Raw genomic sequence first — 27,703 nt, 5'->3', positions numbered from 1 at the left:
TGAAAAGTGTTACATATCTTGCAGTAGTATAACAACCTTTATTTATGTGACATGGTGTTCTTTTATGCATTTATTCTTGGATACTTCCTTACTAATACATTTTAAATACTTATGTTGAATAGTGCTGGCAAATGGCCTGATAATTTCTTGTGGATCTCATTGCTCTAAAACTAAATAGTTGCAGGTATATAGTATCGAAAATGTATACACACATAAAAGTGGCTTTTCTAAAATGCCAATAAAAGAGATTTTCTACTTGATATCTTTAATTTCTAAACTTTGCTTACATTCAATTCACGATAAAAAGGTTTACAACTCACTTCAACCGCTATTACTTTTGCTACATCTGTGACCACCCAATTCACCCCAATTGTGAACTCATTAGAAAGAAAACTCAAGTAGAAAAACTACTTAGTTTTCTTCTTTAATGCCTAAAGAATCACTGTACCAAATTTAAGTCTCCTAGATAAATGGGAAGTAGGAGAATTAGTGATGAGTGAATGAGTCAGTTAGTGAAGGCTTTGCATTTTTTAGGTATAGATGTTTCTAATGGGAATAATAAACACACAGGGGATATTACAAAAAGTATTTATTCATACCTAATGTTCTACATCTATGAAACAGTAAATATAAACAGTAATTATATTTGTACAAACTTTACAAATTACAATTTATATAAAATACATAATGATTATGGGGCAATAACAGATAACCTGCTTTTTCATTATGGCTAAGATCCATGGCAATCTATGTGTGTTTTAATTTATAAAAAAACATTACTTTCGTATAATTTTATAAAAAAAACACTTAAGTTAAAAAATTACACAATAACTTTATAATTCTAAGTAAATGATTGATTAAATGGCACTTTATTTGAACAATCGCTGGTTATATTTGTTTTTTTCTTGGTCTTAAAGGAAACACCGGCTTTTCTTAGTTTGGATGGTTAATTCTTCATTCAATAACTTTTTATTGCTAATTCGTTAAATCAAGTTTATAACCAAAGCAACCTCAATAGCGTTAATTTAATAAAAGTCAGTTATTTAAATAAAATAAATTGTGGTAATACAATTGATGTAATAATTCCTCATCAAATGACATTGAATTTAAGTGTTTTTAAAGTTGTTCGGGGAACTTTTGTTTTTAAGTTTTAGGAAAATGATTTTAACAGAAAAAAAGAAAAACTGTTTATAATTGATGTCTTAGAAATTTTAAAATACAAACTTTTTACCATAAACATTTTTGACTATCTATTTTTAGGTATTGTGAGTTTGTTAATTTAAAATGTTAAGCATAACAATGAACAATTTTCTCATTTATTTAATTTTAGTTAAATAATCTTTTTTTAACCATTAAAAACCCAAACGTGCCATTGTTAAGACCAAGAAACATTTAATGGCAACAATTAAGAGAGTCATATGTCCACAAAATTTGATCATGTTTCATTTTATTTAACAGTAGTACATGGCAAGCAATTGAGCACTAAAATTGTAGTTCTTCCATTAGTATTACTAAGCATGGATACTTTTTATTTGTTAACTATTTACAAATTATATTAAAATTCTATTTAATCACCCCATGCTAAGACAACACTAAATGGCAAGATCACAGTTTGAGAAGTTCATAATATTAACTAACGTATACGTTGTCGTGGGTTTTATTTTGGAACAATATAAGTTTTGATTACATTAAACATATTTACATCGAGTCTTACACTTATTCACGTTTTATATACGATTCGTAAATAATTATATTCGAGTTAAACAGAACACTAGTTTGTACGATTTACGACGATTATTTACACGAACTCTTCGAGAGAATTTGATATACAGTCAAGTATATTAGCGTTCCAAGTAATTTTTATCTACAGTATTTCACTTGTCTTCTAACAAAGTCCAAGACACACTTTGCACTCAGTCACTTTTCGCGCTTCCTATTGCTAAGGTCGAGTTTATAAATAAATCTTACATAAAAAATTACAGTTTTGATTTTTGGGAAAAACTTGTTTAATTTACAAAGTACGTATTTTGTCAGAAGGTATTTAAATAATTTAAATTTATTTAAAACTCTTTAACTGACCGACCGAGTGTATCCTCAATTAGTTCTTCAAAGAAATCTACATTGATTTTTAACAACTTGGTTGGTAACACATGGCTGGTAAGACTAACACAATTTTCAGGAAGTTTGTTATCATTAGGATTAAATAACCATTTAAGAACTATCTTCGAGCGATTCACTTGATCGGTCCAAAATAAATACGCTTTGGAGGGTCATTAGATCCTGAGTTCTGAATCCGTTGTCCTTTGTCGGACATGGTGTGAGGTAGGCACTCCGGGCGTGACGAGGGGGGATATTGAAGGAGACCTTGTCGCCAGGGGGGAAAGGGAAGGGGAAAAACTGGGAGACATGGCTGTCGACGTACTAAAACCACCCCCACTGGCGTCATGACTGATGGGGGACCTGGGTAGTAACAGCATCTGCGGGGGCGCCACGGAGCTGTGGTGGGGGTTGCGTGCTGACAGCACGGGTGCCGCTATTGACCGAGGAGCTACTGAGGTCAACAGAGGCGGGGGAACAGTCTTAACTACAGGCGGGGCACAGGTCTTGCTCTTTCCACTGGACGCACCACTGTTGCCACTCTTCACTGAGGCCGCGTCATCTTTTAACCTGGCTATTTCAGAGAAGACGTGCGCTAAAGGTTGGTATTGGGGTCCCCAGTCGAGTAGGTAATCCCAGTTATAGCTCCCTGTGAGCTCTTCTTCACTATGTACAATCGAGCTCAACGACCCTGTCATGGAAGGTTGGTGAGTGCCATTAGGAACATCTCCGAAACCTCCCAGGACCATCACATGATCCACCGCAGCACCCAACGCGCCCGTACTTCCTCCTCCGACTTCTTCCGTACTGCTGCCTCTCTCACTCCCACTGACATCGTTCAACTTAGCATAAATTAGGTTAGTGATGTCGTTTTCTCCTCCGGCATCTTCATCAAACATGTGGAGACCGTCTATCGGAACACCTTGGTGATGCATCAGCCCGTCTTTGCTACTTCCAGCTACGAGACTTTCTGAGTGTCTTCTGGACGCTGATGATGTTCCTTGAGTGTCTACAATTCCTAATCGAGCGAGGTATTCTTGTGTATTGTGTACAGATACGTCAGAAAGGTTGTCTTCATCATCAGGATTTCTGTGCAAGCCTGATTCTCGTTGTAAGGGTCCCTCATTGATCATACGAATCTCTTCATCTTCAACATCTTCACCGTCCTCGGCAGACCCTCTTCCACTGGAGCCCGATTGCTCTGATCCGGATAGTTCAGATGTTGTTGCAGCACCTGAGTTTGAACTGCTTGTGTTATTATTTCTGTATGTTGGTATTTCATCATATTTAGGAGGTCCGAATTGACTAGCAGGTCCAGCCACACCACCTCGAATAGGAATTGTATCGAAAGCACTAGGATCAACAAAAGTGTCAGTACTTTGTCCACCACTCAGCCCCGGTTTGTTAACTTTTTTATGTCGTCTATTTCGGACATGTAGGAATAGGAAAACAGCACCAAATGCAAGAACTATCAGTATCAAAGCAATCAACAAACCCATGGCCCAGTCAGCTATTCCACTACTGGTTGCTGCCAAAGCCGCGTCATTTCCGCTCCCAGTTACAATGATGTTGGATTCTGTGTCAGCGAGTGGGTCGAACGAGATCTCAACAACACTCATATTAGTGAGCGAACCTTGTCTTCCAGAACTTGCTGTTACCACTAAACTCACGTCTTGTTTTATATCAAAACCTGAATCAAACTTCTTCTTTACCATCAGTACTCCTGTAGTTCTGTTGATTTTGAAATACGGGTTCTGTGATGTCAATTGATAAACTATTCTTCCATCTGGCCCTTTATCTCTGTCAGTAGCAGTCACGTGACCTACAACATAGCCAACTGGTAGATCGTTTCCTCCAAGCACAAATCTGTATGTCCTTTCTGTAAATTGAGGATGGAATTCATCTCTGCTTTCAATTTCTATTCTAACTCTTACTCTTGCAGTTCTACCTCCAATATCACTTGTGGTCAGAGTAAAGGCATACCGATTCCTACTCTCGTAATCAAATACAGCATTGGTCACTATTAGACCTGAAACAGGGTCAACACGGAATAGTTTCCAAGAATCTTCGATGTCAGTGAAACCTGATGCAGCAGCAGAAACGATGGAATAGTTCAACTGGCCGTACGCTCCTCTGTCTATATCTGTAGCTCTAGCTATGAATACTGGTGTTCCAACAGCTTCATTTTCACCAACAAACTCAAGATATTCTGACACAGGAAAATGTGGGGTGTTGTCATTCTCGTCTTGTAAAATTATTTTGATTGTCTCTACGGTTGAAAGAGGAATTTCTGGTGATTTGGCGAGATCTGTGGCTCTGACAACCAAGGAGTATTCCGAGGGGCCGACGTCAAAGTCAAGATGTTTCTTCACAGTGACAATCCCACTGACAAGGTCGACGTCGAAGAGATCTTCATCGTTTCCAGATATTATGTCGTAGCGGAGATCAGAGTTCGGAGGTAGATCAGCATCATTAGCAATCAGTTGCACAATGGAATGTCCAATAGAGACACCTTCTGATACGTAGACATTGGGTTCTAGGTTGACAAACTTTGGTGCGTTATCGTTGGCATCTTCAACCATGACGTGGATGTGAATGGCTGAAGAGTTGTCTGCAAGAGGGTTTGAGGTGACTTTCAGCATGTACAAATCCTTATTCTCTCGGTCTAGATCCTTCAGCAGTAGGAGCTCCCCTTGAGGACTGAAACAAACAAATTTTATTTCTTAGATCTCTTGTAAAATTATTTTAAATCTTCTCAAGCCACAAAATTCATGAACGATTTAAAACCATGTTTGGTTTTCCTTTAGGCTGTTTTTCTTCTTTTCGTTTAAAGTCTATTTTCACTTCATGGGTATAAAAGAATATATTTTTTGGATAATAAGACTATACAAATAGACGTAAGCTATAACACATTGCTAGATAATAAATGTGTTTAACTAGACAACAAATCTGTAAAACCCATTAGAAAAAAAAACAATTTCTGCCATAGTGATAGTACGGTTATTTTCTAAATGATTTAGCTTTCTAATATTTACCTGAGCATCTGGAAAGCGTTGTCCGGATCACCGTCTATGATGGTGTATTGAGGGTTTGTCATGAACTCTCTTATTCCAGTGTTGCCCATCTTCAGCAAACTGCTGCCTTTCTCAGCCTTTTCGTTCACCATGATCCTGTTTGGAAAAAGAACAATTTTTGCTTTAAAAATGTTGTATAGTTTTTAATTTATAACTTTAAAAATTATCTTGGTTGGTACGGTAGGTGTAATGCTGTATAATAGTCCTAGAGGAGTCATATGAAAGATTTGAATTTCAATAATAATAATTATGTTTTAAACATGCGATAATGTAATAAAACAACTATCTAAAGTTTCTTACACAAATGTTTTTAGACACAACTGTTTTTAGATACAACGGTAAAAAATTAAATTGCATTGAATCTTATTTATGTAAAAATGCTTCACAGTTCACATGGGATAAAATATTAGGTACTGTGTTAAAGTAGGTTAAATTAAACCTTCCTAATATCATATCATATCTTGTCCAAACCAGTGATGTGCGATACGGGTCAATGTATCGATACGTATAGGAGACATAGACATAGACATAGACATATTTTATTTGCACATAACATTCTTTACATGTGTTACATACAGAATAGGTGCATTGTCAGAGTTCGAATTGTCAGAATATAAAAAATAAAATAGTAATCAAGATGATAATATAATTAACAAAATTGAATGATAAAACTATTCTAAACTAAAGGGGCATTGTGAAAATCTGCAATTAAATAAAAGGCTCTGTCAATTAAGAGTTCACCTATTTTATCTTTAAAATTATTTTCATTTAGCAATTTATAGTTTGCAGGCAGCACATTGTACAGCCTCAGCCCAGCATATAGTGGACTTTTTTCATAAAGGGTCAAATGGTGCCTTGGAAATCTAAAAATGTTTTCATTTCGAGTATTATATCTATGGTTGATTTGAATTGATTCTGGGAGGTCGTTTTTAGCTGAATGAATGTAGTTTAGTGATTCCAAGATGTACAGTCCTGTTAGGGTGTGGATTTTTAAATTTCGAAAAAGGTTTTTGCATGAACTACGTGGATGAGAGCTGGTCATAATACGGATAATGCGTTTTTGTAGCCTGAATATTGATTTGACTCCGGTAGCCTGACCCCATAAGATTATACCATACCTCAATACTGATTCTACATAAGCATGATAAACCATTTTCAGAGTTTCTTTAGGAACACAGTCCCTTAAGTGCAGAAATACAATTGACATGGATCTAAGTTTACTTTTTAATTGATTCAGATGTACATCCCATTTAAGTGATTCGTCTATGTAAACACCTAGAAATTTATGAGACGTTGCCAATTTAAGGGATTCAATTTTATTACCATTGTTTCTGACAGAAAATTTTATTGTTTGCGTTTTTTCAAGATTAATTTTTAATCCATTGTTCAAGAACCAACCTTCCATGTCATGAACCACATTTTCAAGAGAAGATAGCATTTCAGAAGTACTATTATTTTTTATCAAGGCTGTTGTATCATCTGCAAAAAGAATTAGTTCCTGATCAATAGCTTTAGGGAGGTCATTAATGTAAATTAGAAAGAATAGAGGACCTAAGATTGAACCTTGGGGCACACCTGCCGATAGGTTTTCCCATGGCGAATAGTACTTGATCTTATCCAGTGTTATTACAGTTCTTTGTTTTCTATTAGAAAGGTAAGAACTCAATAGAGAGTGACAACTTCCCCTAATACCATAATCACTCAGCTTGAGCTGAAGGACTGAGTGATCAACACAGTCAAAAGCTTTGGACAGGTCACAGAAAACACCAGCTGTAGCCTGAGACCCGTCCAAAGCCTGGGTAACCTCATTTATAAACTGTGTTAGTGCAGAACCTGTGCTTAAATTTTTCCTGAATCCAAATTGTTTGTTATAAAATAGATGATTGCTTTCAAAATAACTAACCAATCTCAAATTTATGACCTTCTCAAATATTTTAGAAAAATTACTCAATACAGAAATTGGACGGTAATTGTTAATATCCGATTTTAGGCCCTTTTTAAATATTGGTGAGATTTGGGAAAGTTTTAGTTTATCCGGAAAAATTCCATGTATTAAACACTGGTTAATAATTTGAGATAAAGGTTCAGCAATGATATTAACAGTGGCTTTTATCAATTTAATTGGGATCTCATCCCAGCCAACGGATGATTTGTTTTTTAGTGACAGAACAATCTTTTTGATTTCCTCCACATTAGTTAGCCTGAGGCTGCACAATGATATCCCATTATCATTACAGATATGTTTCACTGAAGCATGGACTCCATTGACAGTAGCCTTTTGAACATTTAAGTTACTTACTGTATTCGAAAAAAAATTGTTAAAAACTTTAGCAATACTTCCAGGATTACCAAGCTCATAACCATTTGTATCTTTCAAAACTATTCTTTCTTTTGGTTTTTGGTTTGTATTGCCAAGCTCTTGATTTACAATTTGCCAAGCTGCCTTAGTTTTGTTTTCTGATGTTTTTATAAAATTGCTATTCGCTAGTAATTTTGCTTTTTTTACAACTTTGTTAAATATGTTTTTATAATGCTTAACATATGTAATAAACTGTTGGTCATTACTGAGCTTGGCTTGCATGTGCAATTGTCGTTTTGTTTTACTTGAAATTTTTATACCTTGAGTAATCCAGTTTACAGAGAAAGACTTGGTTTTAGAATTATTACTATTATTTTTAAGAAACTTTGGAGGAAATATAGAATTAAAAGTCAAAAGAAAATCACTTAAAAAGTTGCTAAAGTTTTCATTTGGGTTCAGGACTGGATCAAATGTAAAATTAATATTTTGGTTTAGATATGTACAAAATTCATCAATTTTTCTATTTGAAATTATTCTTTTGGTATAGGAACTTGTATTATTATTATTACCAGTAGTCAAAATATTCTTATATTGCCCAGGGAGGCTCAGGAATATGGCGTTATGGTCAGATAAACCTAAATCAGTATTCAGTTTATGGTCTACTTTATACATTTTTTTTGTAATCATGTTATCTATACAAGTAAATGAATTGGCAGTTATTCTAGTTGGCTCATTAAACTGCAAACAGAAACCATTACATTCAACAATTTCCTTAAACCTACTTGTGATTGCATCATCCTTTAAAATGTTTATATTAAAATCCCCTGTTATAAAAACATTTTTCCTTTTGGCTTTTTTTTGTAAACTAACAAGTAGCTTTTCAAGTTTGTCCAAAAACAATTTACTTGAATTATAATTTGGCACTGTATAAATGGAAAAAAATACTGAATTGAAATCTACAAGTTCGATAGCAGAACATTCAAAAATAAAATCTTCATTTAAATAAGAAAACTCCTGTACAGTTAAGTATTTACAATTATTATCAACTAATATACATGAACCACCCCTTAGGCTACTATTTCTTACATAAGAGTCAGCAATTCTAAAATTATCTATTGTATTGAGTAAAGAAATAGAATTATTATCCAACCAAAGTTCATTTAATGACATGACTTTAATATTTAGTTTGGACTTTGATAAAAATAAATTGAGCTCTGATATTTTAGTAGAATTTAACCCTTGACAATTGTAGTGCATTACTAAATTAAATTTACTGTAAGTATCGCTGTTTTTTAATGAATCTGAGCTAATATTACTCTGAGCTTTTACACTGTTGGGATTATAAAATTTGTCTAGAACTAGTTTAGCAGGCATTTGGTCTTTGTCAGGATATCTTAGTTTAAAGACAAATGTAAGCTATTATCTAAGGAGGAATCTACATCTATCACCTGATTGCTCTCACCACTTGACACAACACATTTACTCTGCTTTTTGACACTTGACACTGATGGTTTACTCTTCAACACCTCATTGTAGTTGAGATGACCAGGAACCGTTCGGGAGCCTGTGGAGCCAACATCAGGAACTTCTACTGCAGAGGGATGTTGTTGTGTTGAGGGATGTTGTTGTGTTGAGGGATGCTGATCCGGTGATGACTGCTGTTGAGAGCTACTAGGTGGTGATTGTAGCTGAAGTTGAAATTGATGTTGTGAAATCACTTCTCTTGATTGTGATACTTTTTGTAATTCTTGTCGAAGTTTGAGGGTGAATTGGGGATGGGAGAGTCCATGATGGAGAACACGCTGAGCTCCTGGTTGCATGTTGGTGACAACTATGACCGGTACACCGGTGATATCATGAAACTCGCTTATCTTCATGGCAAAATGCTCAATCTGCACAAGATCTCGGACACACCCCATTGGGGAGCAGATTAGCACTCTGAAGCTCTTAGTCTTAATGTTATCTGTAAGATCTTTGAAAGCAGAGTTATAAGTATCCAGTGTGGGTTTGCCGTTGAAGTGTTCTTTGGTTATAAGGCTATATACCGTTGCTTGTTTAGGATTGGTCCTTTGGCATGTCAAAAAGTTTGTTATGCAATCTTTTAAATCAGGCTTCCCAAAGTGTTTCCTAAAAGCCACGGCCACACCCGCAGTCATTCTTCTTGGGTGATGGAAGTCGCCGGAGATGGTATGGGCGAAGGCTACAGAATTATCGTTCCTTAGCCCCTCAATTACCTTATACATATCTGCCTCCACCACTTGTATCCCCTTTGCCTTTTTGGTGATATCAAAAAAAGAGCTTGGTGTATCGATACGTGTATCGTAATCGGACAAAAATTCAAATTCAAATATATTTATTTGTGATAATACAAGATCTTGGCTTCGCCAAGTTTGCAAAACTTGTCGCCGAGGTCCAATTGATTCACAAAAATTTAACAAACAAAATTAAAATTTTTTTTTCTTTTTTACTTTTTAACAAATATAAATATTTCTAGCTCTACTAATTCCATGGCGGTTTGTGGCAGGCACCTATCTAAGTTATACATAATAATGGCAGCAGAAATGTAAAATTCTAAATATGGCTTGAAAAATTGCTGATTTATAATCAATTATTAATGATAATTAATTGAACCAAAAGGTACTTATAATGATGGTGGGTATACCACTTACACATTAAATAATATAATATGGATAATGAGTGACCCCAATTCCATTAATGGTGGCCCTAGTTTTGAGGTTATTCGCAAAACATAGCTGAAAATACATGTTTTATCAGTGTTTTTGAGGATGGTAGGGTAAAATATCAAATTTCCACTACTACTTTTGAGGGGAGGAAGATGGGAAGACAAATTTCTTACCTTAAAAATAAGATAAATAAACAATACGATATTGGCTATAGGTGTATCGATACGGGCATATCGATACACTCCTACGTATCGATACAAAATATCGATATTTTGCGGTCCTTGTATCGATACGCACATCACTAGTCCAAACAAAATAACCTACATATTTGGAGGGAACCCTCTGAACCCCTTTTCTAAGTTGAGCGCATAGAACATTATTTATAGTTAACCATTTTTAAAACAAATTCAGCAAAATCCATACATAAGGTAAAGAAACGATAACTTCATCTTTTATCAAACCCAGGTGCATTACCTGAACTCGTCATGTCCGAAGATGTTGCCGTTGCCAGCATTGTTGATGTGCAATCTTAAGGCGGCTGTGGCTGTGAGGGGAGGTGTGCCGGTGTCGGTAGCAACCACAATAAGATCCACAACCTGGTCGCCGGGATTGGTAGGAACCACAGCACTGCGGTTCACCTGGATTGCTCCGCTATGCTCGTCTATGGAGAGCCCTCGAACCGGACTCAGAAGCGAGTAACGGATGTCTGCGTTCACTCCTGAGTCTTTGTCGGTCGCATTCACCGTTAGAACTATCGAACCCATCTCCATAGAATCTGAAAATTCGTAAAGTCAATTTAGATGAATCAACAATGTAGAAATTGTCTTGGCAGTGACCTACAACCGTTAAGTTGGTGAGGTTGAATTTAACGTGGGTGTAATACACAAAATAGAGGATAGTGGACTTGATAAAGAGCATTGAGTTTAGAAAAGCCGATAGTATTTTATGGTTTTGAAACAAATAATTAAACTACAGCGAGGTGTAAGGTCAACTGTGAATTTTTGCTACAACTTGTGGAAAGGTAATTTGGTGACATTGTTACTTGGGACTCAAGTAGATAGAGAATTGTGATACACAAAAACCCACAGCCTCTGCTTTTAGAACCATTTGGGCTTCATTTAACGAAATAAAACCTTAAATCCACAGAAATCATCTTAACCTAGATGGTAAAATAAAAGTGTACTCACCCAAAAGATTAGTTTTGTAGGAGGTTTGGCTGAAGACAGGAGCATTGTCGTTGTCGTCCGTCACTTTGACAGTCAACACAGTTTCCGCAGTGTGGGCAGTGTCGGAAGCTGTTATCTTTAGCCTATATTCCTGTCTGGTCTCAAAGTCCAGTCGTTTGCCGAGGATCACCTTTCCGCTGAACCTGTCGATGCTGAACACTCCTTCCAGCTTCGGATCTTCCTGCAAACTGTAGGTCAGGGAGGGGTTTGTGTCCACATCATTGGCCGACACTGTTGTGATCACACTACCAACTTCTTTCCCTGAAAGGAAAACCAAACAGTTATCTACTGATGTTATATATATTTATCCCTAATTATTCAAGATGGGAATGATTAAAGGAATGGAACGAATGGAATGGAATGGATTTTAGGAATGGTCTAAATGTTGCTAATATTTTTAGGATAAGATGATGATTTTGTAAATTTACACATTCCCTTTGATGGATTGGAATAATGTGAATTTTTATACCTGGTTTTACATAAAAATACTACTATCCTGATTAAATCCCAGTAGCAAGTTGTCAAAGCAGCAGAGTTGACCCTTGCAAAAGTGTTTTAACCATTTAGAAAACGTCTGGACTGAACTAAATATCAATTAAAAAAATGATTTTAAAAGTTCCAACAAAAAAACAACTAATTATTGCAATAAGAAACTGTAGATACGTAGAAATGAAACTAAGTTTAATTGTTGAAACATTTCTATCAGTGGTAGAATCTGTATGTTCGTAGTGTCGGACAAAGCGAGACAGCAGAGTGCTGTACCCTACTGACAGTAATGGCTGCTGTAATTTACGATGGAACCAGTTACAATATTAGACATTGATGCAGTAGTAAAACATCTCACTTACGATTTCTCTACTGTCTTCCAACTGATATTCGTTGTGTGAATAAAAGTGTCAATGTGTTCTATTGATTTCGTGTTATTCAGTTAAAATGTTAAGTAATGTTGTAGTAAGTTCAATTGTAGTAGGGTTGTAGTAAGGTCAAATTCATGCAAGTTTGGACAAAGTGGAAATTTACAGAATGATTAAAATTGAAATCCTAACAAAAACTGTTACTGAATAAGCACAAAATAGTTACTCATGCTATCTTTACATGTAAAAAAAGAACAAATCCTACCTCGTCCCAGTGCGAATAAATTTGTATGTATACATATTTAAGAAATCTTACTTCTTAATCTTATTCTTAAATCTTACATCTTAAATCATCACTCATGTTTTAAGCATTTTCACGTTAGTTACAATTAGTCACAATACCTTCGCTGATGCTGATGACACTGTGAGGAGGAAATGTCGGTTGGTTGTCATTGACGTCGACAATGCTGATCCGAATTGTGGAAGTTCCGGTGAGTTGTGGCATTCCTTCGTCAGTGGCTATCACAGTCAAGCGGTACATGTCCCTGATCTCCCGGTCCAACACTATGTTAGTCTTCACAAGTCCAGAGAACGGAGGCTCGATGACAAAGGCGTTGTCGTGGTTACCATCTACAATGTGGTAAAGCAACCTAGCGTTTGCTCCCTGATCCATGTCAGTGGCGGATACCTGTTGGAAAATAACGAGGTTTTGTTTAGCAGCATAATAAACTTTTGTTGAGAGACCTCAAATGTAGAGAAAACTGTCCTGCCCAAAAAGGGTAACCTGGGTGCGTGACATAGTTGATGAAAAATATAAAACTGATGTCAATAAACAACAAATATGTAACCCAAAAATTTAACTACAACACCCTTAGAAATATAAAGGGGGAAACAATTATTGGTTCTTTTGCCTCACTTATATTTGGTATTTAAAAATCCTCATACTTCAAAGTTACAAAATAACATTTATGGATGTTTTAGTAGATCATAGGTAAAACTATTTTGTAGTCCAAGTACTTGCCTGCATCACAAAAGTTCCTTTGTTGTTTCCTTCCCACACGACAGCTGAGTATTGTTGCTGAGTAAACTTTGGTGTGTTGTCGTTCTGGTCTATCAAGTTGATCAACACTTGGGCATATCCGTACAGTGGAGGACCCGTAGAACCCTCCCCTTGTGCTACCACCACCAGCTTCATCTGCGGAGTATCTTCAAAATCCAAACTGGTGGAGTCGCGCACTCTAATCACTCCAGACATTGTTATCTCAAACGCACCATTTTCATTTCCTGAACCCAAGCTGTAGGTGATTCTTTGCCGCCGACCGTCGCTTCTTACCGCTGAGACCTATGAATGGATGTTAGTTAGATCAAGATGTTTTTATTCTTATTGAATGGCAATAGCATGGAGTATTTAACTATTGGTTCAAAAATGTGTACTTAACAACGCTAAATTTTAGTTATATACCTTGGTTTCCACACATTTATTAATTTAAAAATATTCTAAAAGGATACTGTTCCAAGAAACAGGACGTAATTGAGTCTTTTTAAAATTACAGACACTGCCAGAAATCATTTGTTTGTGAAAATAAACTTAAAGGGCATATTTAGTGATAGTTTTCAAAATTTACTATTGCAATGCTAAAAAAAAAGGTTCAGTGTATTTCTCCATAGATCTGAGGTCAAATAACATATCATGTAATCAAATGTGCTGCAATTTGTAAAAATGTAATTTAGTAGGTGTAAGTAAAAAAAAGTTTGTTGCTAAACTATATTCACAACACTACAGTTGAAGTTATAAACTAATGGACGACTCAATAACTTACCTGAAGGACTTCTTTCCCTACAGGAGAGTTCTCAGCCATGTGCACAACATAGGTGGAATTCTGGAACCTGAGGACTTGGGTGTTCTCCGAACTCTCTCCGACTTTGATCTCTATCAGACCCGTTGCGCTCTGCGGAGGATTTCCCTTGTCCGTGGCCAAGACCTCCAAGTGGAACAGTTTCCCAGACTCCATTGCAAGGCTGGAAGCTGCCGTGACGGAGCCAGAGTTCGGGTTGATGCGGAACTTGTTCATCGCAGGCTCGTTGATGAAGCTGAAGACGATGTCTGCGTTGGTGCCTTCGTCGTTGTCTACAGCCGTGATGTGCAAGATCTCGTGGCCGGGCTGAGTGTACGCAGGGACTTCAGCTGTGAAGGGATATTGTGCAAACACTGGCTTGTTGTCGTTTACATCCCCTATGGTGATCTGCACGGGAACCTTCTGTGACCGAGCATCGTACCTCCCTCCGTCCGTCGCAACCACTTGGAACTCATAGACACTCTGGCGCTCACGATCAAACACCCTGGAAATCAAGGGGTTGGTTTTATATACATATAGTAACTTTTATATACAGTGTCATTTGATAAAAAAATTCTATGTATTGCACGGTAAATATTCGAATAAACAACTATGCTACATAATGTAATAATTGTCAAAAGCAATGAATAATAAAGTTTACAGTTATGATTGTTGCCAGCAAAAGACTGGGTAGAATTGCAGATAAATGAACACTGTATCTGGCCTAATGGAGGTGTAAAAAGAAAATTTAAAAATTGATAAAAGATATACCTACTTACTATATTTACAATTATTAGGGAAATAAAAAAAAAATGAATAAAAGTTTCACCATTACTTTTAGGGACCTAAATTAGTCATTTTATTTTGTGTCAAATTTATATTCCTAAAATTATAAACATACAATTTTTTTTTTAACTACTTTACCTTCTTGTTTTGAAAATGAATACCAACTTAAAATTTAAAATTGATATCATATTTATTTAATTAATGTACAAAAACTAAAAATATTGCACCAGTACAAACAAACAAAAGTAAGAGACAAATGACAATGTGCAATATTGTTCTTTCTTAAACTCATAAACCAGGAGAAAACGTAATTTCCTTGTCTCCTCTGTCATTACCAGTAATTTCGTAAAGCATTAAAAAATGCATTTGTCTTTTGGAAAAGCGATATTCCGAGAAAAACAATTTGGTGGCAAGGACGGTGCAATTTCGATTGTATACCTCACTAATGATTATGTGCGTGGCACGCTATCCGCTATCGCCATATTCAGTAGGCCTACATTCCACGTAGCAGAGGGAGAAAAAACATAAACATTCCGGGCTCCGGTATTCCGCTCAATTCGAATATATTAACTATCGGCAGCGTAAATGCAATACAAGAGGCCGTGATAATGGGCGCGCCATCTTGAATGCGTGTGAGCCGACGCTGAGCGCGACGCGGCGCGGCGCCCCTCGAAAATAACAAACGATCTTCCATTGTGTGCTGCTGCTTACCCGTGTACACTAATGGCCTCCAGATAATTTCACGAATCGTGGGTATAAATATTCGGATATACGATCAAATCGAGTCGGTTCTTGATTCGTATTGACGAGAAACGCGGAACACAATTGGAGGTTATGTCGGGAGTCAGCAACAACGTTTCGACGGGTTCCATTTTCTTCACTATGACAAGCGGCACCGGCAGCTCCTTTCCGGGAACTAAACGAGACAAGGGACGAAGAACCGAAGAACGGCAATTACACGGGCAGCGACGTCCGGCAGAAGACACTATCGTCGGGGATCGAGCGGCGAATATGTCGATGAAATATGGATAGCGACGACAATAAGGCAGCAGATATGAAATCGGAAGAGAAGTGGTGACAAGTGAATTATCGGTTATAACGCGGCATTCGTTACATTTAGGTACATAATAAATGTTTGGAAGTCACAATGGACCTCGGGACAATGGGTGTCACTCGGCCTACCCATTGTATCTGAGGTTTCGATTGCGATGAAAACGCATACATCGAGTTCCGAGTCGCAAAAACAAAGCCGCACGCCGCCGTTCGTCGTTAGTTATCGAGTACAGATATGGAATAAGCATAATGAGCGTCTGAAATGTTCCCGCTAGAAAAATGAAAAGCCCGGTCCGAGGGTCCTACACAATGCCGCCGCGCCGTGCCGACCCTTTATGACAATGGTGATTGTGTATCCGTGATTAATTGTAATCCTCTCGATTATATAATTATACTCTGGCTTGGTTGTCTTGTTGCTGTCGATCAATTATTGACTTTTGTTTATTTTGTTTTGATCGACTAAATTCCGTGGGAGGGAAAATCTTCGACATTCTTTTGGCTGTTCAGGATAAACTTCTGAAACCTATTACATCTCAATGCAAAACTGGAAATATCCGTTGCTTGAATCACTCACAGTAGCTTAACAACTAAAATGAAAATCAATCAATCATGTGATCATAAAATATTCTCCAAGGAATATTCTCAAGGGTTTCATGTTTTAGTCCATTCAAGAGAAATGTAAGTCTAAAATTTATCATTCTACCAAATCCCAACAGCTCCATCAGTATCAGAAACATGCACGGTTGCAACTCACCCAGCCGTAGTGATGACCCCGGTCCTATTGTCGATATGGAACAGCCACTGACTCTCGTTGGCCAGAGAGTACACCAGCTTTGCGTTGACTCCAAGGTCAGCGTCTGCAGCCTTCACCGTCAGCACTGTGCTGCCGACCTCTATGTCCTCTGGGATGGTCGCCGTATACCGCAGCTTGGAGAACCTCGGATCGTTGTCGTTCTGGTCCTCCACAGTGACTGTGATGTTACACGAGCCGCTGAGAGGACTGGGACTCCCGCGGTCCTGCGCGGTGATCACCAGCTGGTAACGTGGCTGGCTCTCCCTGTCTAGAGGACGGGCGCTCAACTCTCCCGTGTGGAGGTCTATGCTGAACTTGTTACCGATGTTCCCGGCTGAAATATTGAAAAATTCCTTTAGAGAAAGAGTTGTAACTAGAGGTAATTAATAGCAAAAAGAAGCTAAAGCTGGAACTTTGACACAGTTTGGTAGCTACATAAAGAGGTGTTAAAAAGCGAATCAAAACAAAAATCATTGAAATTAATTCGTTTAGGATTTGTTTCTAAATCACGTCAAATTCCTGGAATGTAAAATTGTTACAGATGCACATTAGAATATTACCATGCAGCTTTGGTTTCAAACAATGTTTATGTATTAGTACTCACCAGTAATGCTGTAGGTGATCTCCCCGTTTGCCCCGGCGTCTGCGTCAGTAGCCGTCAAGGTGTGAACGACAGCCAAGTCACTATTCTCCGGGACACTGAGAGGATAACACGCTCCAGGTCGGAACTCCGGCGCGTGGTCGTTGACGTCAGTCACGCGGATGGAGATGGTCGCCACGTCGTAGTACAGCTTGTCCATCACATACACGGGGAACACGTAGTGGTCTCTGGTCTCTCGGTCCAAGGGCGCGGCGAGAGTCACGGTGCCTCTCTGCGGGTCCACGGAGAACCTGTTGTCCGCTACTCCACGCGGCATGTGGAAGCTCAGGTTCCCAGACTTCGTGCCTGCAAGAGAGAAATTGTGTTATAGACAAGTCAATATCTCGTGGATCAGCTATATTGTTGTGTAATTCTTAACAGAAGCTTGTAAATCAGACGATGCACCGTCATTAAATAAAATACACTATAAACTTGTTGCCGATGTCCAAACAACGCGATACTTCGATGTTAACTGCAATATTAGAAACCTAACACACGGTTAGACTGTATACCCCAGAATCATCATGTTTGTATTTATCACACCGATACTGAAGCTGAATTCTTTGTAGGTTCCGGTGGCGAAGGAGTAGGCCGAGGATAGCCCATTGTCTCATTGTACAGTCGGCACGGCCCGTGTACATATGCGACCGTGTCGAGTACAATGACTACAATTAATATTAATTCAGCGAAGCCGTGCAAAATAGGTGCATCGCAATCACGGCAAAACGCGCGATAAATTATCGGCCAGATTCCATCTGACTATTTGCATCGATGCTCGAGGTAGCGGATAATTTCGTTTTGTATACAATCGTATCTGCGCTCTCTAGGTGTAAACAGTGTTCCGTTTATCTCGGGCGAATAATTTTCACACGATTTATCGCCCCAGGCTATAATGGGATAATACTATTCAATATCTATTGTTTATGCCAAAATATTAAGATGTATTCCGACGATGCAGCGCGCCTGGTCGTTAGTGGCGGGACCACCTTTATACAGACATTAAACACTCGGACGAACCACCGACCCTGCGATCCATTACAGTCTTCTAACTATAAAAAGAACCGGTAAGTCCGCTGAAAATAAGAGCCGATTGTAAAGAGGTGAGATGGTTCGGAAAGCGTGGTTGAGCCTTTTAATAATTCATAAAAAGAAACTCAAAGAGGGTGATAACACGGTACTTGATAAATGGAGGCAAGAGCGAGTCGTTTGGATATTTATGAGCAGCGCGTTGTCGGCAGTGCCTACGATCAGAGTTGCTGAAACGCTGAAACTAATGCGAACAAAATACTAATGAAAAAACATAGAGGTATACAACAATATTGCGTTGAAGGTATCTAAGCTAATGACGAATCACAAATTATAAACTGTACATCAAAGTCACTACAATACTTAGATAAAAATGTTTGACTCACCACTCTCCTGACCTGTTCCGGCAGCCACTTTGATGACGACACTCCCGATGGCTGCGTCCTCCGGTATGTGGGCATGGTAAGTGGCGCTAATGAACTTCGGTGGAGTTTCCGTAGACCCGTGAACCAGCAAAGTCAACGACAGAGTGTTCTTCTTCGCCGTGGGACTCCCGTGGTCACTAGCAGTGATGTTCAGGTGGTATTTTGGTAAAAGTCCGTTGGCTGACGAGACATCTAAAGATCTCGCCAAGGTCAAAACACCGGTGTTATATCCGAGTGTAAACTTTCCATCTTCATTGCCGGCAGAGATTGTGTACGTTATTCTGGCGTTCTCTCCAGAGTCCTTGTCTACCGCGGTGATTTGACAAAGCGAGTAGCCAACCTTTGAGTCCTCCATTACAGTGACGGTCTTGGTGGCTGGCGACACGAACACGGGGGCGTTATCGTTGACGTCTTTGATGACTATACGGACAGTCAAAGAAGAGCTCAGTCTATCCGAGACGTTCGAGGCTTGGTCCGTCACTCGGACGACGAGGGTGAAGACTTCTATCAGTTCGAAATCCAGAGGAGCCATCAGAGTCAGGGTCCCTGTAAGAGCGTCGACGGAGAATTGAGGCTCTGACGTTTGAGGCCACACGTCCACCAGGCTGTACCTCAGCTCACCGTTAAAACCGGCGTCCGCGTCACTCGCGCTGAAGTTCCAGACAGCAGACCCGACGGCAGCATTTTCCGCCACCTCTATGGTCATCAGGTCCTTCTCCCACTTGGGCGCGTTGTCGTTGATGTCTGATAACTCCACGCGGACGACGACGGCGCTGCTCTGGGGATTGTTGCTGGTGCTCGTGTCCAAGGCTCGGACCTCCAACTTGTACTCGGGCTGCTTCTCTCTATCCAACTGTCTCGCCACGACCAGCGATCCCGTGCTGCGGTCCATGTCGAAAGCACCGTCGCTGTCTGGAGGCGACATGGACGTGAGTGTGTACATGACGTGACCGCCTCCCGCACGTCCTGACACCAGGTTGTCACCGTCCGACGAGTCTGACGTCACCACGTTACCCACCACGTAGCCCACGGGCACGTCCTCTCTGATCTGAAACAGTCACAGACGCCAAGCGTAATGTAGTGGATTTATAAAACATAGCATATTGTGTAATTTTTGAACTGATACATCACAAATTTCGGATTAATAGAGTGTAATTAATATGCAATTAAAATTCAAATGTCACCAGCAAAATATTACCTTAAAGAAGAGAGAATGTCGCATTTCCATATTCGAATAAGTGGGCTATCCAATTAATAGGCCACGGGCCAAGGATTATCCAAAAACACAGTCCACAGTCACGGAATTGGCGAGTAACGGAGTTGTCCAGTAGAGAGCTCGGTTTCTGGCAATTACATCGGGTGCACCGTGGACGTAATTCAACGTGTAATTGTGAGAAACGGCAGTTGATTTGTTTAAGTGGAGGCTGCCGAAGAGATCCGGACCGCGCGAATTTCACGTGTTGTTTTGACAGAATGGAAGACACAAAATAAAACAAACGGGACTCAAAAAGTAACAAAGTTGGGAAAAATCCGGTCGAGGCGGAGTTTTTTTATTTTTGCGGCCGGGTCGCATAAATTCGGCGCGAGATGCAGTCGCAAGGGCTGTCACCGGGGCATTACATTTGCAAATAGTCGGCAAAGAATTCCATTTAAAATAGGATTGTTTAATTCGGTCCACCTGTCATACCGGGCTTTGTGAGGTAACGAGGCTGCTGTCAGTCGCCCAGAGGTTTTGACGCCGCGGTCGCTGACGTGAATACTGTATAAACGATACCGGGTAAACAGCCTCACAAGTGCGCTGCATCGCCACTCGCCAGTGCCGTTGGTCGACTTTGAAAACAACGGTAGCGGACCATTCAAAATCACCTAATAGTTAAAAGACACGGAAGTAAAGATGAATTAATTTCAACGTCAAATGAAAATGTGGAATTTTAATCAGCGTTGACAAAAAGTGGCAGATTCGCAACAAGTCGGGGGCGTCACCAATAAATAACATGGTATCTCCGTATTAAACGTGACATTGGTCAAGCAATTAACAATTAATTAGTAAAGAAGCGTTGTACAATCCCTCGATATGAAGAATGTGCCCAAACAAAACGATCGGTTATCTCTATCCTTGTCAAACACACGGCGATGTATATGTCTCTCTCCTTCTAGCCAAGAAACCAGTCCCTAGGTATTTCGCCTAATTGCGGCTCCACCGGCTTCTCTGCCCCCTCTCCCCCTCACTATCATTCTCTCTTTATCTCTCCCTCTCTCTCGCCGCTGAAATTGGGTGAAACATTTTTGACACATCTACGAAATGAACAATCACAGCATCTCGAGCCCCAAGTGATGACTAGACATTCCGACCATTCGCCTTGGGAATCGATGCTTATTGCCGGTGATGTGGTGTGATTAGAGTGCTATTGTGTGACACAAAGTTATGAGGCAGTAAGGGGGATCTTGGTGGAACAGTAAATGCGGGAGACGCTGGATAAAAGTTGCATGGACAATTGTCCGAGTCGTTATTATTGAAATCTTATTCAAATCTAGCGATAAAGAGAATTGAATTGACAAAGTAATTCTTGTTCCTCGAAACCCAATCTAAAATAAATCACGCCAAAACACTTTATGAATTTGGAAAACTTTCAATGTATCAAACAAACAATTTAACACATCTACCGATAGTTTAAATACGTCACGACGCAACCATGCACACGAACAACTGAGCATGCTAGGTTTATCACAGGAGACAGTCTTACCTTGAACACTAGGCTGGAGCTCGTGAACGTCGGTCGGTTGTCGTTGAGATCCAATACTTCCACCCGCAGAACTCTGACAGTTTCCTTGGGCGGAGACCCGCTGTCCCGGGCCGCCACTGCCAGGCGGTAGATCGCACGCTCCTCATGGTCCAACACTGTCCTGGTCCTGATGAGACCACTGACCTGATCCACCGTGAACACTCCATGTCCGTCCGTGTCTCCTCCTGAGGACAATGAGATGTTATAATATGTTCTGACAATTTTAGTTAAATATGATTTTCATGGATGGATCGTGCTCTGTGCTATTCTGGGCCATTCTATGAAGTGAATGTCGTCTGCAAAAGGTGACCCCTATGGAACCAGAACACTAACACAATTGAAGTTGACTCCTAGCATCAAAAGGTGGAGGCCCAGTATTTAAATTCAAGATTCATTCTTTGTCAAAGGCATTTAAGGAACATAAGCTGAAGGTATTTTCTTGTATAAGGTTGAAGTAAGAATTGCGTTTTTATTAGAAAGCAGACTACTGCCTAAAATTATGATCTATCAAAATTGTAAAAGTTAGGTTATACAGTTAACACAAGAGCTTCAATTTTAGTAATCAAACTAAGACCAAGGCTTCACCAAGAGACAATTTTAATTTTTCATGCTTTAAAGGATGCTTTAGAGTCGCCATTTGAATTAACTAACCATTTCAAAAGTTCGAACATTCACGTCCAGAAGACCTACCTTTGACGATGGAGTATGTGACGGATGCGTTGTACCCTTGATCTCTGTCCACGGCGCGCACTCTGACGACCTCTGTGCCTGGAGGCTGCTCCTCTCGGACACTGATCACATCCTCCTGAGGGTCCACGATGTCGGGAGCGTTGTCATTGACATCGGTCACCGTCACACGGACCGCGACCCGAGCACTCCGAGGAGGAGTTCCTTGGTCTCTCGCCTCGGCAACCAACTCATACTCACTCTTGGTCTCTCTGTCAAGTGGTTCTCGTGTGAAGATCTCACCTGCAAGAAAGAGAGTCAAAAGTGCATGTGTGATGTTGGAGAAAACTGTAAATGACTGAACAAGCTGACCAGATCACCTAGAAAAGGGGTTCTGAGTGTTGCTTTAATCGAAAAAAGTTCAACTCACTGCCACTGAGTTACTCTAAGATATCAATATTAATGGGAAGATGTCGTCCACAATAAGTACCAGTATAAACAGCGTATACGAGGTCAAAGAATACGTCAACACGTAAAATCAGTAGCATAAATGAATCAAGTGCTTTTATAATCTAAGATGCTCCTTCAACAAATCCCCAAGTATAACAGCTCCCTGCAACGAATGAGTTCATTGAACAGATTGCCTTAATACCTAATACTCAATCTAGATCGAATATAGATCGTCTAGTTTCCCAGTGTTTCGGCGTTTCAAGATAAAGAGCACTGCGCGGGTTCGTAGTTTTATTGATCTTCCAAACAAACACATTCCCATCAACTAAAATGGTGATTGGAAGTGTAGCGGTGGGCGGGGCGGCGGGGCAGGGGGCGTGCACGTCACTCTTGATAGATTGTTTGAAGCGTTATCAAGCTCGCTGCGTTCGGTTCCCATTAGACTACCCTTCACAGAGACTGGAGTCTGGGCCCTGGACTGTGGACCAGTGCAACTAACTAGGAAGAACAACCAAGAACCTAGTGTTGAAGACCATGGCAACTAGAGCAAGTGGTTAGCTAGCCGTATTGTCGGATCAACACTTGAAGCTGGCTGTGTTGTCGGAAGAGAACAACCAAGAACCTAGTGTTGAAGACCTTGGCAACTAGAACAAGTGGTTAGCTAGCCGTATTGTCGGATCAACACTTGAAGCTGGCTGTGTTGTCGGAAGAGAACAACCAAGAACCTAGTGTTGAAGACCATGGTAACTATAACAAGTGGTTAGCTAGCCGTATTGTCGGATCAGTACTAGAAGCTGGCTGTGTTGTCGGAAGAGAACAACCAAGAACCTAGTGTTGAAGACCATGGTAACTATAACAAGTGGTTAGCTAGCCGTATTGTCGGATCAGTACTAGAAGCTGGCTGTGTTGTCGGAAGAGAACAACCAAGAACCTAGTGTTGAAGACCATGGTAACTATAACGAGTGGTTAGCTAGCCGTATTGTCGGATCAGTACTAGAAGCTGGCTGTGTTGTCGGAAGAGAACAACCAAGAACCTAGTGTTGAAGACCATGGTAACTATAACGAGTGGTTAGCTAGCCGTATTGTCGGATCAGTACTAGAAGCTGGCTGTGTTGTCGGAAGAGAACAACCAAGAACCTAGTGTTGAAGACCATGGTAACTATAACGAGTGGTTAGCTAGCCGTATTGTCGGATCAGTACTAGAAGCTGGCTGTGTTGTCGGAAGAGAACAACCAAGAACCTAGTGTTGAAGACCATGGTAACTATAACAAGTGGTTAGCTAGCCGTATTGTCGGATCAGTACTAGAAGCTGGCTGTGTTGTCGGAAGAGAACAACCAAGAACCTAGTGTTGAAGACCATGGCAACTAGAACAAGTGGTTAGCTAGCCGTATTGTCGGATCAGCACTTGAAGCTGGCTGTATTGTCGGAAGAGAGTAACCTAAAAGCTAGCTGTATCCTCGAAGCAGTTCAACTATAAGTTGAAGTTGAAGTGTTTTTGGAGGGAAGGAACTAAGAAACAAATAGTGTTGGCAGAAGAGAGCAGGAAGCCAGCTGTAATATCGGACCAGCGCAACTAAAAGAAGCTGGTCATGTTGACGGATCAGCGCAACTTAGTAATCGTATTGTCGTCTGTCGAAAGAGAGCAACAAGCAATATTGTATAGTGCTATCTGCAGTTTAAGAAATCTTTACTTGGAGTTTTTAACCAGATAGATCAATGTTCTTGATACCGAATTGGCAAAAAATTTGGAGGAACACACTTCTACATATTCATGACACAAAATTAAATGAAAATTATGATGTGATAGTAAAAGGGTTGCGTGTTTTATAGTCCCTATTCGTGTTCAAGTTTTTTAGAAGTCTTATATTTAAGAAACTATCACAACATTCAAAAGACGTGGTTTTGAAATTGTTTTATGCAGTAAAAATAAATATTTAAAGATAAGTAACTAGAGTTTTTGGGTCTGATAAAATTATTCAATCATGAGTACTCAGAAGAAACGTCATCATTACGCGTGAAAACTGAAACTTTATCTCGTCTTCAGTTTGCAGATGCAGATACTCTTTGGAGTTTGAAATCCTGATGAACCTAAGTTATAATTGTGCAACGTGCCGCAAATAACCACCCGAATGCGATGAGTCCCAGCCAGGAATATTGCTAGTGTCATCTTTCGACACGGAATTTTAAAAGCATTCCCAGACCGGTCCACCCCGCTCCTGCTTTGTCAGATACTTTTTGTTTATCTTTTGATTATTTGAGTCAGCTAATATCAATATTCCTTTGATATTATCAAGGACATATGACCTTTTTTTGTTTTTCAAATTTCGTGACATGAAAAATGGATTTGTTATAAATATATTTATTTATGCGTGTTTAAAGTTTGTGTTTCCCAGTTCGCAATTGAGGCCGAGAAGAACACCTTGGACTGAAATATTCCTAAAACTCCATTTTCCTTACGGCCCTAAATTGAATAACACACTCGGATGGAATTATTCCCGAGTTTCAATATTCAATAACGAAACTCCTCGTAAAATAATCACTGAATAACAACTTCCTCGCGACCGTATTAATGAGAGCATACCAACTGGAATTATCGTAATCACAGAAGGCTGCACAAAACCCGGGACTTTTCCCGAACCTGTTATTTATTCGGGATTATTAAATGAGGCACATATGAACTGACCAACAAAAACAAAAATGACAAAAAATCGGCGGGAGTTTGGTCACGTCGCGGTGTAATCGTCGTCCGCCACGGAACCCGGCATTATCATAATCATGCTGCATTTAAATACGGACCAACGATTTTTCAATCTATTTTCATGTTTTCGCTTTATGTATATAATGAAAGTAGAGCGCACGAAGTTTAATTACGGCCGGGTCATTACCTAGGACGTGCCTTGCCACCATTACTACCATTACTACTACGCAGCTATCGTTATTTTTTATGTCCTCGGACGATTACCACTGATAGAGTCCCGGACTCGATTTCTTCGGGCGTCCAAATCGATTTACTTTTTTCAATAAGTCGTTTGTGATATAGCTTATAAAACATATTGTGTGAATCAGGATTGTAGATGGTATTTCTGATTCAGAAAATAAAACATCGTATTTGGTATATTTTATATTTCAGTCAATAGCATGGTACATAAAATCAAACCAACGCCTCTTTATTTAAATACGTGTAACATTGCTGCAATTCCAGTAATAAATTAAGAATCTTGTCAACGAAGACCAATTTTAGTACGAACCAATCAGATTGGAGAGACTTAAATGGGCGTGTTTACTTAAATTGTATTACATTCGATAGAAGTGGCTCTCTAGACATCTTAGTAATAGCTGTAATAACTCAGTTTAAACATTCATATGTTTTACGTGTTTGAATATTTCTTTATCTAAATAAACATAGGTACTAACATTGTCTGGTTGCAGTACAACAGTATTTTTTAAGTTGTCTAATTTAGGACAAACAATCAATCATTAAGTACTCGACCAGTGTAGATGTACACAATTCAATTGTACTGGTGTACCTCTAGCAGCAATTAGTACATTAATTAAGAAGGTCAAAGGTACAGGCTTGTTACAGAGATGTTGGAAGGTATTCGAAGTTATGATTCCCGAAGAAAATTGCAGGTTTCCTCAAAACTACTTCCAAACCCTTGGGAGTTTTTCCCAACTATGTACAATTGTGCTTTGAAAACGTTTCATGCCTCTACCAGACGAAACATTGCCGTTGTGAACAATAACATACTCAACAGTCAAAGTGTTGTGAAGACGATGGAATTTCATTCGGTTGTCGACGGCCAGGTCTCCGGTGCCCTTGGCTGGAGCGACTCCCGGCAGTAAAACTGTTTACGACCTGCTGACAGGAGAGGGACGACCGAACACATCATAACCGCAGTGACACGTAGTGGCCGAAATATCAACTACAATTCGGTTATTGCCAAGCCATCGTCAATACGGAACTTTTGAATTTGTACCCACATACCTGCGAAACTTGACATAACCTCAAAAAGTCTAAACCTAACCTCAAGAACATAAACCTAACCTTTTGGTTGTTTGTTTGAAGATTGGTAACCTCTATTAAAGTGTGATTCGATCTTGAGTTTTGCGCAATGAAAACCATATGCGAGGGAAAATGGGAGGATTCAGACAAAATTTGCAGACACTTTCTCAAGCCATGGTTCAAGATCTAAACATGGTGGGATGAAGAAGCTAAACTGAATCACCATCTATCTCTATGTAACAAGAGCTATTGGTATACAAATTACAAAATATGGCCATTCATTGTGTTATACACAATGCTTCGCATTTTAGCCTGAACATGATTGGGGGATATAGTCAGATTCTTTTTGTAGGTTTATTGCCGAATTAGATCAGAAGTTTTCTTAGGGTCATTTGAAGCGCAATGATCAAAGACAACTGGGTACATTTTAAACACATCAAAAAGTTACTGAATGTTCTCAGGATTGAATCGGCACCTACTGATTACTCAAAAAGTTCAGGAATTCGATTGCAATTGCCTCATCAATTATAATTCTCTAAAGGGAAAATGATATTTCTAGAAAGATACATTTCTTTTAGAGAAAGACACTATCTAGAAAACTTAAGTTAGCTTAAATTAACTTAATTTATTAGAAAGAAACTTTAAAAGTATTGAAAAGTTCAACATGGAAGTTCCAAGCAACCGAATGTATCCGAACTCATCTACAAATAATGGTCATCTGGGTCGAGCAGGATTCAAATTAAAACCTTAAAACACCCCTTTAAATAAAACGGACTTTAAAACAGAATTTTAAGTCTCCCGGGCCGGATATTTATTTGGCCTGATCGGCCTCATTTGAGGATAATAACACGGTGGCCGCTTCATTTCATAAAACTGGATAGTTTCTCTGCTAGTCCCAAGGAATTCTCTGCGCCGCTATTTCCTCCGCAGGATTCCTTCCAAACGCGGTCTTTAATTTTTAGAAAATCGCGACAGCTTTAGATTCTTACACGGGTTTGTACCCTGTCA

General features: G+C 39.4%; 1 protein-coding gene across 1 annotated transcript in view; it reads right to left on the bottom strand.

Annotated features, from left to right (window-relative positions):
* Positions 1-694: 694 nt before the first annotated feature.
* LOC128984203 (protein dachsous-like) overlaps positions 695-27,703 on the bottom strand; it is a 231,348-nt gene continuing 204,339 nt past the window's right edge. Inside the window, exons 8-19 of the mRNA XM_054403501.1 lie at positions 22,266-22,544; positions 21,537-21,760; positions 18,754-19,840; positions 17,306-17,647; positions 16,663-17,035; positions 14,055-14,574; positions 13,256-13,576; positions 12,637-12,922; positions 11,342-11,641; positions 10,629-10,929; positions 5,133-5,267; positions 695-4,797 (exon numbers count right to left, since the gene is read on the bottom strand). Of these exons, the coding sequence (XP_054259476.1) occupies positions 2,274-4,797; positions 5,133-5,267; positions 10,629-10,929; positions 11,342-11,641; positions 12,637-12,922; positions 13,256-13,576; positions 14,055-14,574; positions 16,663-17,035; positions 17,306-17,647; positions 18,754-19,840; positions 21,537-21,760; positions 22,266-22,544 (6,692 nt within the window). The 3' untranslated portion in view covers positions 695-2,273. The remainder of the gene's footprint in view (positions 4,798-5,132; positions 5,268-10,628; positions 10,930-11,341; positions 11,642-12,636; positions 12,923-13,255; positions 13,577-14,054; positions 14,575-16,662; positions 17,036-17,305; positions 17,648-18,753; positions 19,841-21,536; positions 21,761-22,265; positions 22,545-27,703) is intronic.

The sequence above is a fragment of the Macrosteles quadrilineatus genome, unplaced genomic scaffold, assembly GCF_028750875.1.
Source record: "Macrosteles quadrilineatus isolate MER2022 unplaced genomic scaffold, UCM_ALF_1.0 Scaffold_2__2_contigs__length_208266976, whole genome shotgun sequence".
Classification (NCBI taxonomy): Eukaryota; Metazoa; Arthropoda; class Insecta; order Hemiptera; family Cicadellidae; genus Macrosteles; species Macrosteles quadrilineatus.
The sequence above is the reverse complement of the archived record's forward strand: the minus strand, read 5'-3'. Positions and strand labels throughout refer to the sequence as shown.